The sequence below is a fragment of the Argiope bruennichi genome, chromosome 11, assembly GCF_947563725.1.
Source record: "Argiope bruennichi chromosome 11, qqArgBrue1.1, whole genome shotgun sequence".
Lineage (NCBI taxonomy): Eukaryota > Metazoa > Arthropoda > Arachnida > Araneae > Araneidae > Argiope > Argiope bruennichi.
In genome coordinates, this window is record NC_079161.1 from 94,115,214 (window position 1) to 94,128,977 (window position 13,764).

General features: G+C 28.6%; 1 protein-coding gene across 2 annotated transcripts in view; it reads left to right on the plus strand.

The window, feature by feature from the left end:
• The window catches only part of LOC129956437 (uncharacterized), a 141,933-nt gene that overhangs the window by 120,931 nt on the left and 7,238 nt on the right, over positions 1-13,764 (plus strand). The window contains exon 1 of one of the 2 annotated variants that reach the window (XM_056068317.1): positions 188-480. The exons of the other annotated variant lie outside the window; for it this stretch is intronic. Within the exon in view, the coding sequence (XP_055924292.1) occupies positions 295-480 (186 nt within the window). The 5' untranslated portion in view covers positions 188-294. Of the gene's footprint in view, positions 1-187; positions 481-13,764 lie in introns of those variants that run through there. 2 annotated transcript variants of the gene reach the window in all.

A 13,764-nucleotide genomic window follows, 5' to 3' on the forward strand; every position in this document is an offset into this window, starting at 1 on the left:
ACTTTCGAAATCTTGGCGATAAAAATTCACGCTGTGAGTCCATCCTTTCCTTTTTTATATACTTATTTTTATTTCTTCTTTTAGAACAGACTTTATAAAAGAAAAAAAAGAATTAACTTTTTCTACCTCGCTGTTCGTTTGTTTAATGTTTATAGAGAGTTCGCGATCACCTGGCTCTCGGCTGTTCTTCTTTTTGTTTATTTATTGTTATTATTTCCTTTTTTTTTGTTATTCATCCGTTCTTTTTCGTCAGTTGTCAAATCGCTAGGAGTTTTTCTGGATTTACCAGATGAAATGTCCAGTTCCATCTGCAATCGCACGGCAAAGAAATGGACATATTTAAAGGATGGACAATTACTTGCAGCAACTTTTGTGTGGAAAATTGTGTGTTTCGTTGTTGGTCAAATGCAATTTATTTCGTGTTCCCAAATGGATAGAAAAAAGGCCGTTTTATTGGTTATGCAATTACAAATCGTTATCGTAAGTAGCAGTTATGAATATTTAATTCATCTTTAATAATGATTAAAATATATATAAAATGTAAAAAATCATAATGTTTAATATTCAAGCAGACATGTGAAATTTATAATTACTTTTACACAGTTACTTTTGAATTATTATAAGAACTAGTATTCGATTAATAATCCAAATATAGAAAGAACATAAGCCTATCAATAAGAAGGAAAAAAATCCCTATTTTACCAAGTTGTATTCAATATTTTTTTTTTGTTTAATTTAATATTTCCTATTTAATTTTTTTATTATTCTTAAAGAAATATTTATTATTTTAAAAAAAGGTTTGACACTTATTAATACTTAGCCAAATACCCATCTTTGAAATGAGCTCGAAATCTTTAGAAAAACTTTGTACTCCACTTAAAAAGTGATGATATATATATATATATACAAATATAACTTCATCTTGTTTTAAACAACTGTTGTGGGCGGAGCTTAATAAGCTGAAGGAAGCTGAAACAACTTCGAAATGTGAAAATGCGAGAGATTAATTTTTTGCCGGTTTCTTAATTAAACACTTATTTAAAAGCTTAATTAAATACTTTGTATTTTTGTAGATAAAAGTAATATCTAAGCATTTTTTTTTCTATTGATCACTGATAACCTATTTTAAAATCAATTTCAGTTATTAAATCCTCCTTTTATAATGCATAACCGCTTTCTCAGAATTAATTAACAGCGTTTAAGTTGTTATTTATTTATTTTATTTTAAACACGGAAATGAAAAGAACAAAATAATCAAATTAAGATTTTTTTTTTTTTTTTGCAGATTTGTATTAAAATTTTTTAATAATATGGTTTAGTTTCCATTTTCATTCTCGTAAAAAAAGAATAAATTAAAAAAATATTGGAATTATTAATATTCCACCTCTAGAATTTAGCGAAACTGCATTGTAGATATGTTTGAGTCCGCAAAAAACAATTTTAAAGTTCTATTATCTCTGTAAGTTCGATCAATGATTCCACTAAAAATTTAACTTTTAAAAGATTTAGCGTGTACAAATTCCGCATAAATGGAATTGGTACACGTTTAATTTGGGCGTCTTGGTCAAATGGTCTGCCGTTATTATGGTGTGGCAGTTTGGAGAGGGATACCAACCCAAAGTAGTAGTACCAAGTAGTAGTAGTAGGGGTACCAAGTAAGTAGAGGGGTACCAAGTAACATCCTCTTCATCTGATCGGAATATAATTAATAAAAAAATCGTACATTCTAGAATGAAAAAAAAAAAAAAAATTGGAGAATGCAAGCTAACATTTTTGAATTTCTTAATATATTTACTTCATAAATAAGAATTATTACAGAGTAACTTAGCAAATTCAAGCATTTTTAATTGGAATTCATCAATAATTCGATCACTATTTCCTGATGAGTTTTTTTCCTTACCACAATACTATTGAGTGAATGAATTTCCTGTTACAATAATATTAAAATGTCTACTTTTTCAATTGTCAATGCATTCAATTTTTTTATAAATGTGTATTAAAAAAAATCTTAAGAACAATAATAATAAAAAATCATCATCATTTTATAACAAAATAAAAAAAAAATCGTTTTCATTTCTGATTGTTTTCTTCATTCAACATTTTGCATCTGCTTTACATTTACATCTGTATTAATCAAATGAGAATAATTTTTAATTTGCTTGAAACTTTAATTTCTAAACAAAACGTATATTCAGAGAAGCTGTAAAAATTCCTAATTTCCACCATTGAAAACAATTGAATGCATTTAAAGGAATTGGGAGGGCTCGGTAGCCTGGTGGTAAGGTCTGGGCTTCGGAATCGGTGGGTTTTAGGTTCAAGACCCGATTCCACGGAAGAACCGTCGTGTAAGCTGGTCTGGTGCAAGTTAAACGTCCGGGCCAGACGTCCTCCTGCTGGTGTAGTGTGATGTGGAAAAGGGGATGCCAGCTCGGAAGTCATCCTCTTCGTCTGACCGCAGACCAAAAGTACGAGCTCCACTCCAAAATAACTCCAGTGTTGCTTTAATATAACTAACTGAGGGAATTGGGGGGTTAGGGAGGTTAAAATAAAAAAAAAGCTAGCAAAAATTGAAAGTAACTGCCAAATTTATTGATTATGAATTTACGTTTTTTACATCTTTAGCAATGTGTTTAATTTTTTTTATTTGGCAACATTTTTTATAATCATTGCTTTTATGTTTGACGCAATCTATGGAATCTTATTTTACTTTTCTCCAGCATTTTTTAATTTCAATATTAAAGTAATTCTCATAATATATAGGCCACTCTTATTTCTAAAGAATATAGTTCTGCATCTTAGGTGCACAGTTTTTTTTTTTTTTTTTTTTTTTTAATAATTTAAGTGAAGTTGTAGTGTTAGACATAACTACTGTAGTATTCCATGACAATAATAAAAATCAGATTTTTTTTCGAGAAACAAGTGACAGATATCTTTTACCACCTATAGTTTCATTATATTAATGTCCCATTTAAAAGAAATACGAGATCTATTTTGGGGTGGAATCTCATAATTTTGAAGTACGGTTTAGATGATGAGGACGACACACCAGCTGGCAACTTGTAGTCTATAACAGTACAAGTTTATAGGAAACATGCATAAAAATATGTCGCAATTGATGTAGCGATTACAGTTACTCTCGCATACTCTCTAATAAACTTGCCATAATAGAGGGCGCTTTGCGTAGTATTTCCGTACAATAATTACAAAATATTAACCTTTGCGTGAATTTAACATTTTTACTGAATCTGTCGTATGAACCTTGGCGAGTTATTTGGCGATTTATCCCTGACATGCGGTTAATAGTATTCGAAATCCGAATTCATGTTTTAGATGCGTTTATCTCAATCGATTAAACTAAAATTTAACACAAAACTGCACTTGTGGTCACAAAATCCTATACCAAATGTGATATATTTAAATCCCTGCGTTTTTTAGCTATCCTGTTCTTGAACATATAGATCTACAGATGGTTAACTTATTCTTGGATATGACTTGGATATTTAATATATCTCTACACTATAGATGTTAAATCTGGGTACCGAACTTTATTTATGTAGCTCTCTTCTTTTTGTACTTAACGCGTTAACTTATATTCGAACGGTTAGACAGACATACTTCCTCTGAACGGATTTCGCTCAAACTTTCATAGAAATCTAATATTTTAGTCTAAAGACAGTATGAAAAATTTCATCCACCTAGCCCAAAGCGGTTTTCATTTATCTCTATCACTGACAAGCAGGCATTTTTTAAAAAAATGTTTTCCTGTCTGAAACGCAGCAATTCATAAATATCTCGAATTCGATTTTTTTTTTTTTACCAATTTAGTACTTTTTCTATATTTTGTATACGAAGAAGTAAAAAGTAAATAAATGAACAAGGAAAGAAATGTTTAAAAAGGGATTTTTGAAAGAGATTGATACCTAATGTGTTAGTCGCTGTTTTTCGTAGCCTTCTGAATCAGTTGACAAAGAAATTTCAACAAAATGCTTCAAATAATGTACGAGATAGTTCGGTTTAATGTATGTAATCTATGAAAGTTAAGTTGAAAAATAAATTGTAACAAAAAATTTACTAAACGACCTTCCTTCCATTTCAAAGACAGCCGTGGAAACTCCCGGCAATTTCAAAATTTTCTGCGGTTTCAAAGGAAACCACTGATTGGTTCTCCGCTGAAAAAATTTAAATTAACTATTATTTCAACACTGTCACATCCACTAACCAGTAAAACAAAATCTACCTTGGAGAACTACAAGATAAGCGTGTACAGCAGCAGAGTAGATAAAGTCAGAAAATGGGATGGCTGCATGTCTTCAAAAAATAAAGAAACAAATAGGTTAAAGAAATAAATAAAATAAAAATGAAATGAACCAGTCAGTATGGTCTCCCCGAAATTTTCTCTCATGCTCTGCAGTGAAGGTTGTTATTCCACAGAACGCTTTGCATGGAATTAACGTACAATAGTTACGAAATATTAACCTTTGGCCTAAATTTAGCATTTTTACTGAATCTATCGTGTCATCCTTGGCGAGTTATTTGGCGATTAAACCCTAGCATTCGGTAAATAGTACTTCAAAATCGAATCTGTGCTTTAGACACGTTTTTCACAAATAAATGAAACAAAAAAAATTAACACAAAACTGCACTTGTAGTCACAAAATCCCATATCAAATTTGATGTATTTAAGTAATTTTGTCTTTGAATTATCGCATTTACGTGTTTTTAAATTAGACGGTCAATCCTTTGTTATATTTGGCTCAAACTATGATCGGTGTCTAGAATGTAGATATTAATTCTGTGTACCAAATTTTATCCATCTAGCTCTCTTCTTTTTGTAATCATCGTGGTAGCTTATATTTGAACTGCAGGACAGACAGACTTTTCTTGAGCGTATTTTGCTCAAAATTTGATAGAAATTTACAAATTTGGTATAAAGATCATATACCAAATTTCATCCATCTAGATCAAAGCGTTTTTGAGTTATATTTGTCCCAGTCAGACGGACGGACATTTTCCAAAAATGTGTTTTTGGAACTCAGGAATGTCTAAAACGTGGAAAAAATCTCGAATTCGAATTTTTTTGACGATTACTGTACTTTGTATGCACTACGTACACGAGAAAGTATAAAAACACATATAAAAACTGAAGCAATTTTCGAACAATGTGATCTAATTAATATAAATATTTTATGAAAATTTAAGAAAAAAGCAAAATTTATCAAAATTTGATAATAGCTAATTTTATGTTTATTTTTATTCCCTCTAGCATTACTGTTCATACTAAAATTTTTATATCTTAAATTCTATACACTCTTAATCTATTAAAATTAATTAATATTTATTTATCATGTTTATTATTATATTATCAATGTAAGAGTAATGCAATAAAAAAATTTGGAAATTAAGTTGTAACTTTAGTTGGCGATAAATCGCCAAATGTGACAACCTTCTGCATTATTTTCTAATAACTTAAAAGCGAAGAATTGATGCCTGAGAAGCGATAAATTGCCCATTTGTTGCCTACGCATTTTGAGGCTCCAAAAACCTCAAACCAAAACAGCATCGTGTTCTCTAATATAAAATCGGGCTCTTTCAATTTAAAAAGAATTTAATACGCATCCACTTATACAGAACACTACACTTACAATTATACACATTCAGCCAATATTTATATTTACAAGCTTAACATAAGAAAATCTCGCGGTCGGTAGATTTCAAATGCTTACAGTCTTGCGGTACTCGTACTGCCGCTGTGCTTTTGATTGGCGAGGAGATTGACGCTTGGTTGGCGCACTGGCTTTAGTTAAGAGTGTTACATCATTACTATTATATTATATTAGCCGGCTTTCGGCAGCTAATGGGTTTGCTAGGATAAAGAAATTTAATTAAATATTTTATATAACTTGATTTAAATAGTTTCCTCACTGCAGCATTTTTAACTTCAAATTTTTGTTTTTTATGCGACATATTTTTCTAATTTTCAATTTAAATATTTTCTAATAATAATATTTTCCTAATAATTCCTAATATTTTTATAATTTCTAATATTTTCTAACAGCTAATTTCCTAATTTTCAATCTATTATAAGCACATCTAAATCTTTATTGAAAGCATATCCTATAATGAAAGTTATTCTACATGGAAAAATAAATCGAAGTTTTCTGTCTAGATTATTTACAATGAAATAAAATTCGAAATAATATCGAACGAACGATTAATAAATGAAATAATAATATCAACAATGAAAACGATTTGATTTTCATGTTCATAATTAGATATATTATTGCAAAATATGCTTAAAATATTTTTAAAAAGTAGAAAAAATTATGCAACAATAAAACTGGTATCACTGAAAAATAATATTTTCAATTTTAAGATGCCTTAAAAATCATTTTTGTGTTGTAATATTTTCGGAAGTTCAGAATGAAAAAAACGTCAAAATTTTGATTCATTTTTAATTAATTAAGTTTTTAGAAAATAAATCACTACGAAGTGCACATTCTCACTCTCCAAAGCATATATGTGCCAAAATTGGAGTTCTAAGTAAAACCTCCCAGCCTGACATCCTCACGTCAATCTTCATTATTAATTAGTCGTTCATGGCGACCAGCTGGTTCGCTAGAGATGGTGGCTGTATATCATTTTAATTAAATCATTCAGATTTAATTTTTTGTCAGTGATTCCGTCAAATTGCCAGAAATAAAAGGCAATGTTATATTTAATGAATTACAACCGTTTATTGTGCACATAATCCTGTTTAATGGACATCAGTCAAATAACATTATAAAAAAATAAATTATTTATGAAAAACGTTAATGTGCAGTTCGTCTACATTCTGTGGTACTGCAAATTTATTTTTTTATTCGTCTCGTAAACTTCCCAAATCATAAATTGATTCCTTCTTTTTTAGTATTCCATAATTGAAGAAAGTCACGCGATTAAATCTATACTTATATAAAGCTCAATGTGTGTGTGTTGGCGCTCTGCAGGTCAGACCGTTTGACCTACAGCTACCAAATTTGGTACATGTATACCTTGGAGGGCGGGAATATGCACCTGGGATCCCTTTTTTGGATTTTTAATTAGAATTTAAATTATTAATTAAAAACTAACTTTCCCGCCAAAAAAAATCTCATTTTCCCCACCGCCAAATCAATAAGGCTTCAGTTTTTTTTCCCACACTAATGAGGTTAGGCTTAAGATTTTTCTGCAGATTATTTCAAACGATTCTGTTTAGTTTCTTAATGTTTGATGCATTTAAAATGAAACATTGTTAATGAACCGATCTGGTCATGATGAATCTGAAAAAATTTTGTTGACAAATTCTTGAAATATTACATAAATTAAGAAATATATTCTTTAGTTCCTATAAAGTTTAAACGCTCAGTGACTCTGTTTTCTGTAATCATATTATAAAAAAAATACTTTGTTTCAGTAAAAAATATTATTATATTAATTGCAGATTAATCCTTTCCACTTTAATTTAAAGTATAAATTCTACGAGAGCTAACAGAAAATGAGGGAGATATATATTGCGTTATGACTGAAAACCTTTATAATATTATGAGTGATTTATATGACTATCAAAATTTGAAGTTTTAAAATATTTTGATGAAGAAACTATTAAAGAAGGAATTGCATAAAATATTTAATTATTAAAATTTTAACGAACATTAATATTGGCGAACCAGCTGGTCGCCAAAGGCGGTTAGTATTTAATAAAACAAGGAAAACGTTTTGGATTTCAGAGCAACAGAGTAAAATTTTTTAAAAAATTAGAACTAAAATTTAAAAAAAAAATCGTCAAATATCCGAAAAAAATTGTACGAATATTTAATTGCCGTCATTGAAAAAATATCTTTCCAAATTTTAAGGTAATTCAAAAATTGATTTTGTTCTTCAATATTTTTGGAAGCTATCTTGGAAAACGCTAAAATTCAGCTTCATTTTAATTAAATCCTTTAGATATACCTTTTTGTTCATGATTCCTTCATATTGCCAGACATTTAATTTAAAAATTATCATTTTATCTCACTGTAATCGTTTTCGAAATAATTTTTTCCGAATTTGAATTTTGAATGAATAAAATTTTTACAATAGTCCATGAGTTTCAGATAAGCCAAACTCTATTGTATTGCTAAACTCAGATAACTCTGATACTGCTTCAATAAAAATAAAAAATGGTTGCAATTTTTGAAAACATTTAAACTTGCAACAATATTTCTTCAGTAGGAATGCTGTTCATCATGACAGCATATATCCGAAAAATTAAGATATTCTACAAATAAATACTGCATGAAACTACAAAATTCACACTTCACTCTGTTTAATGAATTTTGCTCTGTGAATTGTTCTATTTTCGGAAGTCTGCCATTTTACTTAAAGGTGAGATCAGCTCCGAATCAACTAATTAAATTGATAAGGATTCCCAAAACAACATCAAAGGGAATTCGTTCTTACTGTTGCCAACGTCGCACATAGAAATCCTGCAATCGTTAAGAGCATAATTAAAGGAAATGGTGTTTTAACCAATTAAGAGCGAAGCCGCAAAGAAACGCTGAAAGTGATTGGATGACTCTTGTGTGAGCAGAATGTAACGATTGGACCTCGAATAGAAGGTTAAATCTTTCTCGAACAGACTTGTTGATTCGTGGCCATTTTATATAATGCTTTTAAAGTGCAAACATGTAACAACTGATGGTGTATTTTGATTGCAAATATATTACCATATGAAGCTCAACAAAATTCTGGAAATATTTGGGAAAGTATATTGTATTTGGAAGTATATTGCAAGCGTAGAACTGTTTTGAATTCTCATTCTATTACTAAACTATTTTGCTGTTACAGATATTCTATCCTCGGAGATTTTTCACAAAGTAACAAAAGAAATCTTTTACTGTTGATGGCAAAAATTTAGGAAGAAGAGTGGATGCATTTTCTATATATGCTTTGACCCATAGGAGGAAAAAAAAGCTTTACAAAAAAAAATTAATCATTGCGAAAATAGTAATCCAAATTTAAATAAAAGTGAAACTTATAAATCGTTTGTAGTTAAAAAAAAATCCAATTATCATATAGATTTCTTTCAAATTTTGTTTGTAAATACGAAATAATAAGAAGAAAGAAGATTTTTAACTTTATATAAGAAGGTTTATTATTATTATATTGTAAAAAAGAATAAAGAAGGTTTTTAATCAATATTTTATGACAATTTATGAAACAGTAAGTTTTCAATTAATTACAAACTATAATCCCATGTATAGAAAAAATATTTTTCCAAAATTATTTTATCTATTTATGCATTCTTTTTGAATGTGACAATTATAAATATGTTGAATTATCTTATTTATTTAACTTCAAAATACCATACTAATTCACCTTTGCATTATTTGTTAAAAATAATTAAGCAATAAATAGAAAAATTAGCTTCCTCTGTTTATTAAAAATCGTTTGGAACAGTCTGTAATTTATTGAGAAGCTTCGATTTTAAATATCATTTGATACAAATGTTTTTCTCATTTTAATTAAAATAAGACTGCAGACGATAAAAGAATTTCGCATTAGAATCTTTTGGATAAAAGTTTAATTATTAGTTTTAAAAATATTTCAACTGTTTTAAGTAAATGAATTTTTTACAATATCTTCTATCTTGTTTTACAATTTTTAAAACAAGATTATATATGTTTTTTCTTATATGCGTGTTTGTTGGCTTTTCATGAAGCTTTATTACAGAATATAATTTTACTTTTTGACATCTCAGATTTACATCACATGTAAATCAATAGATTTTTGACAGTGAACGGCCGTAACCTTTGTTATTTACGTCAAATTTTGCTTACTGTTACTGAAACAGAAGGAAGATTTTAGTGAAACTTTTGTTTGGTTGACATTTAAATGAAAAGTTAGTATTTTTCAATTCATAAAGATGTGTAATTATTTTAATCTCAAGTCTCGTATTTATCAATTACAATATTTTTAAAAGCGATGCTGTAAATTTTTAGGTAATTTAAACCACTGGCTCATTTTTTTTTTCCTAAATTGCACGTGGTTGTGTGTGGGTAAGAGGGTGGGTAAGTGGGTGTGGACATGATAACCATTTCCTGAATTAGATTTGATCTTATACTATAATAAGTGGCCTTTAAATATAATTACCTGTTTTCAAGAAACCTGTTGCTTAATACTTCTTCAACCATTTGTATATTATTTTAATTGGAATTTAATCAATGGAAGTTACTGGAATTGTTTTTCATTTGCGTGTAAAATGTTCTAAAAAGGAAACATGATTTTGGTAAAAATTATATTTTACACAATTATTGTAGCTTACAATATTTATTATCGTACTACAAAAATTTATTTTGATTCTCTGGCTTAATTTCCTAAATTTTAAGAATTTAAAAAAAAATATTCTTTTTTCAGGAAAATGTTTAAAAGTGGAAGCTTAAATTTCTGCATCTGACATTCTGTTTTCACCATCATTTTCAATTTTTTAAGGAGTTTATTCAAACAATTTTCTTTAATTTAAAGCAAGAACAATGGAAATACTTTCATTAATTGGTTTTTAATAATTTAATTAATTTTAAAGATGAATTAAATTGTTTTTTCCTCAGATACAATCTGTGGAAGAGAAAACTTCTCAAACAAGAATTTTTTGGCATTCGTTAACTGTAGTTTGGCAACAACTCGCAAATTTGGATTGTTTACATTTTGCGGATCGGTATGAAGTCTGGAGCAATTTTTCGTCCAGTTACAGTTATAAATTGAATTGAAAGCCATGACGCAGTAAAATATTATTGTTACATTTATTTTCAACAAAAGGTCTGTGCAAAATACGCTTATTTGTAACCAAATCACAACGCAACATTTGAGGGAGGGGGGAATAAAAAACATTGGTTCTGCAAATGGTGAGGCATATTTCTCATGAGAAAGGTACTGGAACTTTATTAACGAATCTGGAAGTCATGAAGATTGATATGAAATAATGAATTTCTGAATCGATGCAATAACTGGATGAGAACTCAATCGATGTTTCCCCACTTAAAGGCCAGGGAGAGTAGTGAACCAAAAACTTTCTCTCGTCCTTTCTCATAAAGATGTCATCCCAATGAAGGTCTTGAATGACGCTGGAATACGATAGTTACGAAATATTAACCTTTGGCTGAATTTAGCATTTTTATTGAATTTATCATGTGGACTTTGGCGATAAATCCCTAGCATGCGTTAATGGTATCCAAACATCGAGTTTGAGTTTTAGAAGCTTTTTTCCCAACCAATTGAAACAAAACTTTATCTCAAAACTACGTTTAAAGTCACAAAGGCCAATAAAAAATTTGATTTATTTAAGTCACTACTTTTTTGAATTATCACGTTTGTTTATTTCTCAAAATACAGACCGACAGACGCTCAACCCCTTTTTTGGATTTAACTCAAAATTTGGTAGGTGTCTATATTAAAGACATTAATACCGTGTACCAAATCTCATCTATCCAGCTCTCTTCGTTTTGTAGTTATTGTGCTAACTTATATTCGAAAGAGGGAGAGATTATTTCACTAATTTTCATCCTGTCATGAGCAACGCCGTGCGCGTACTGCTTGCATTAAATATAAAATACAATAAATGAATAGGATTCTGACATACTGTCAAGAATTATTTTTGACATAGCATTAATAGTAACTTAAATTGATTTCAAAATCATTTTTCTTGATGTTTTAACATTAGCAGCGCTTTAGTAAATTTACTATTTTAGAAAAAAATCTTACACTTCTTCTGTTCCCTGAGTGCATGAATTTTCCTATTGGAGGCCATCCCATGATTATCCTAGTACGATTAAAGACATACATATTCGGTTAATCTATCCCTTTTAATGTTTTTCCTAATGTAATTTCACTTTAAGATTCCTCTAGAATCCTTTTTCCTTATCTTTCAACAATGAAAGAATATCACGCGGTTAATTATTTAACGAAACAATGAAAAACGGGTGAATTTTCATTGCAACAAGAAAAAGTTATTAAAATGAATGAAAAAACTGCACAATAATTATTTTGATATCAGTAGGAAAATTAATTTTAAAATGTTTAAAAGTTATATTTCCACATTAACAATTTTGGAAATAATCGCAGAAAAACGCTCAAATGTCATTTTAAATTTTAATTATTAAATTTCTAGAAAAGAGCTCCAAGGTGCACATACCCAGATTATAATATATATTTATATCAAATTTAATTTTACCGTATCAAACGATCGGCATGTAGCAATCCAATACAGACACACACGCAACGCATCTTAACCTCCATTATTATCAGGGATAATTCAAGGAATTTGAAAATCTGATAAGATTTAGGAGAAATGATAAAATAAAAACGCAAGACGATAAAATAAATGATCTTTTGATGATAACGTTATCACGTTCCTGAATTTTCAAACTAAAAATTCGAGTTTTTTTTTTTTTTTTTTTTTTTTTTTTTTTTTTTTTTTTTTGCAACAATGGAATAAAAAAAATTGCACTTGGAACTTTTATGCTTATTAAATAAGAAGTTTTCGCATAGATTTAATTCATGAACAAATTATTTTCTTTATTAAGAATTCATATATGAACATTTATATTTGAAACAATTATAGAGTAAGTGATTTGCATTTCTGCCATTTATAATTGCTGAAATTACTTTTTTTTAAAAAAAAATTAGTAATATTAGGAGTCTTGTTATTTTTATCAAAGTGTTAGTGCTATACATTTTTTGATATCTACATCATTTCCTGGATCCTCATTGGAGATTTTTTTAAGCTCACTTAATTTTCTCTGAATTAAGAGTGATCTTTTGAATTAATATATATATATATATGAAGATAAATCATTCGAAAACAAGACTTTTTAATAGCAGCAGACGATTTCAATATATATCACTATAATGGCCATGAAATGTTGTTTAAATAATCGGTTGGCATAATTTCATTTTATTTTTTATCTTCCTTTGTATATTCGTTGCCACGGTAAGAGAACATCAAATATTTAATGCAGTTACAATGACATTCATTAAATTTTTAAATAATGAAAGTATCATTTTTTTTTTTTTTTGACATTTTGAATGGACTGAATGTCAGTTCGGTAATCCTTTACCTAAATATATAGAAGGCAAAATTTGTTTGATATTCAAGGACAACTAAACTCGGTAACCTGCTGCAAAGTTTTTCGCCGTTGTTTTGTGGAATCGCAAAGTATTTGTTGGTCTATTTTCTAGATGTATCTCGAATAATTAAAGCGATATTTCGAAACAAATTTTTGGATAAATTTGAAATAGAATATCGGTGCAAAGGATTTTAATTTAATTTCTCGAAAGGAACTTGAAAATCTTTCCTACAGTAATTAGACTCCAAACTTAACTCATTGGGACAAACATTAGGAATATTTCTGAAGAATAATGCAGTATAAGAACTTTTAAACAACTAACTTCGCATAAGTCAGACTTCTTTTTATAATACAGAAATAAAAATTCCCTTTATATTTGGAAAGTGAATGCATTGCTTAAATATAATATATAGAGAAATATAAAATATTTATAAATAATACAACAAAAAAATATTTCTAAAAATCTTGGTTACAGTTAATCCATCCTTGAAAATTAAAAAAAGTTCTCTAATGTAACTTTTTTGTTTACAGATTTAAGGCTTCTCAATATTTCACCAGGAAAATATTCAATATTGAGAAAATGATATGTGTTTAGTTTGCTAATTTTTGATTAATTAAAACATTCAAGGAGCCAAGGGCGAAATAA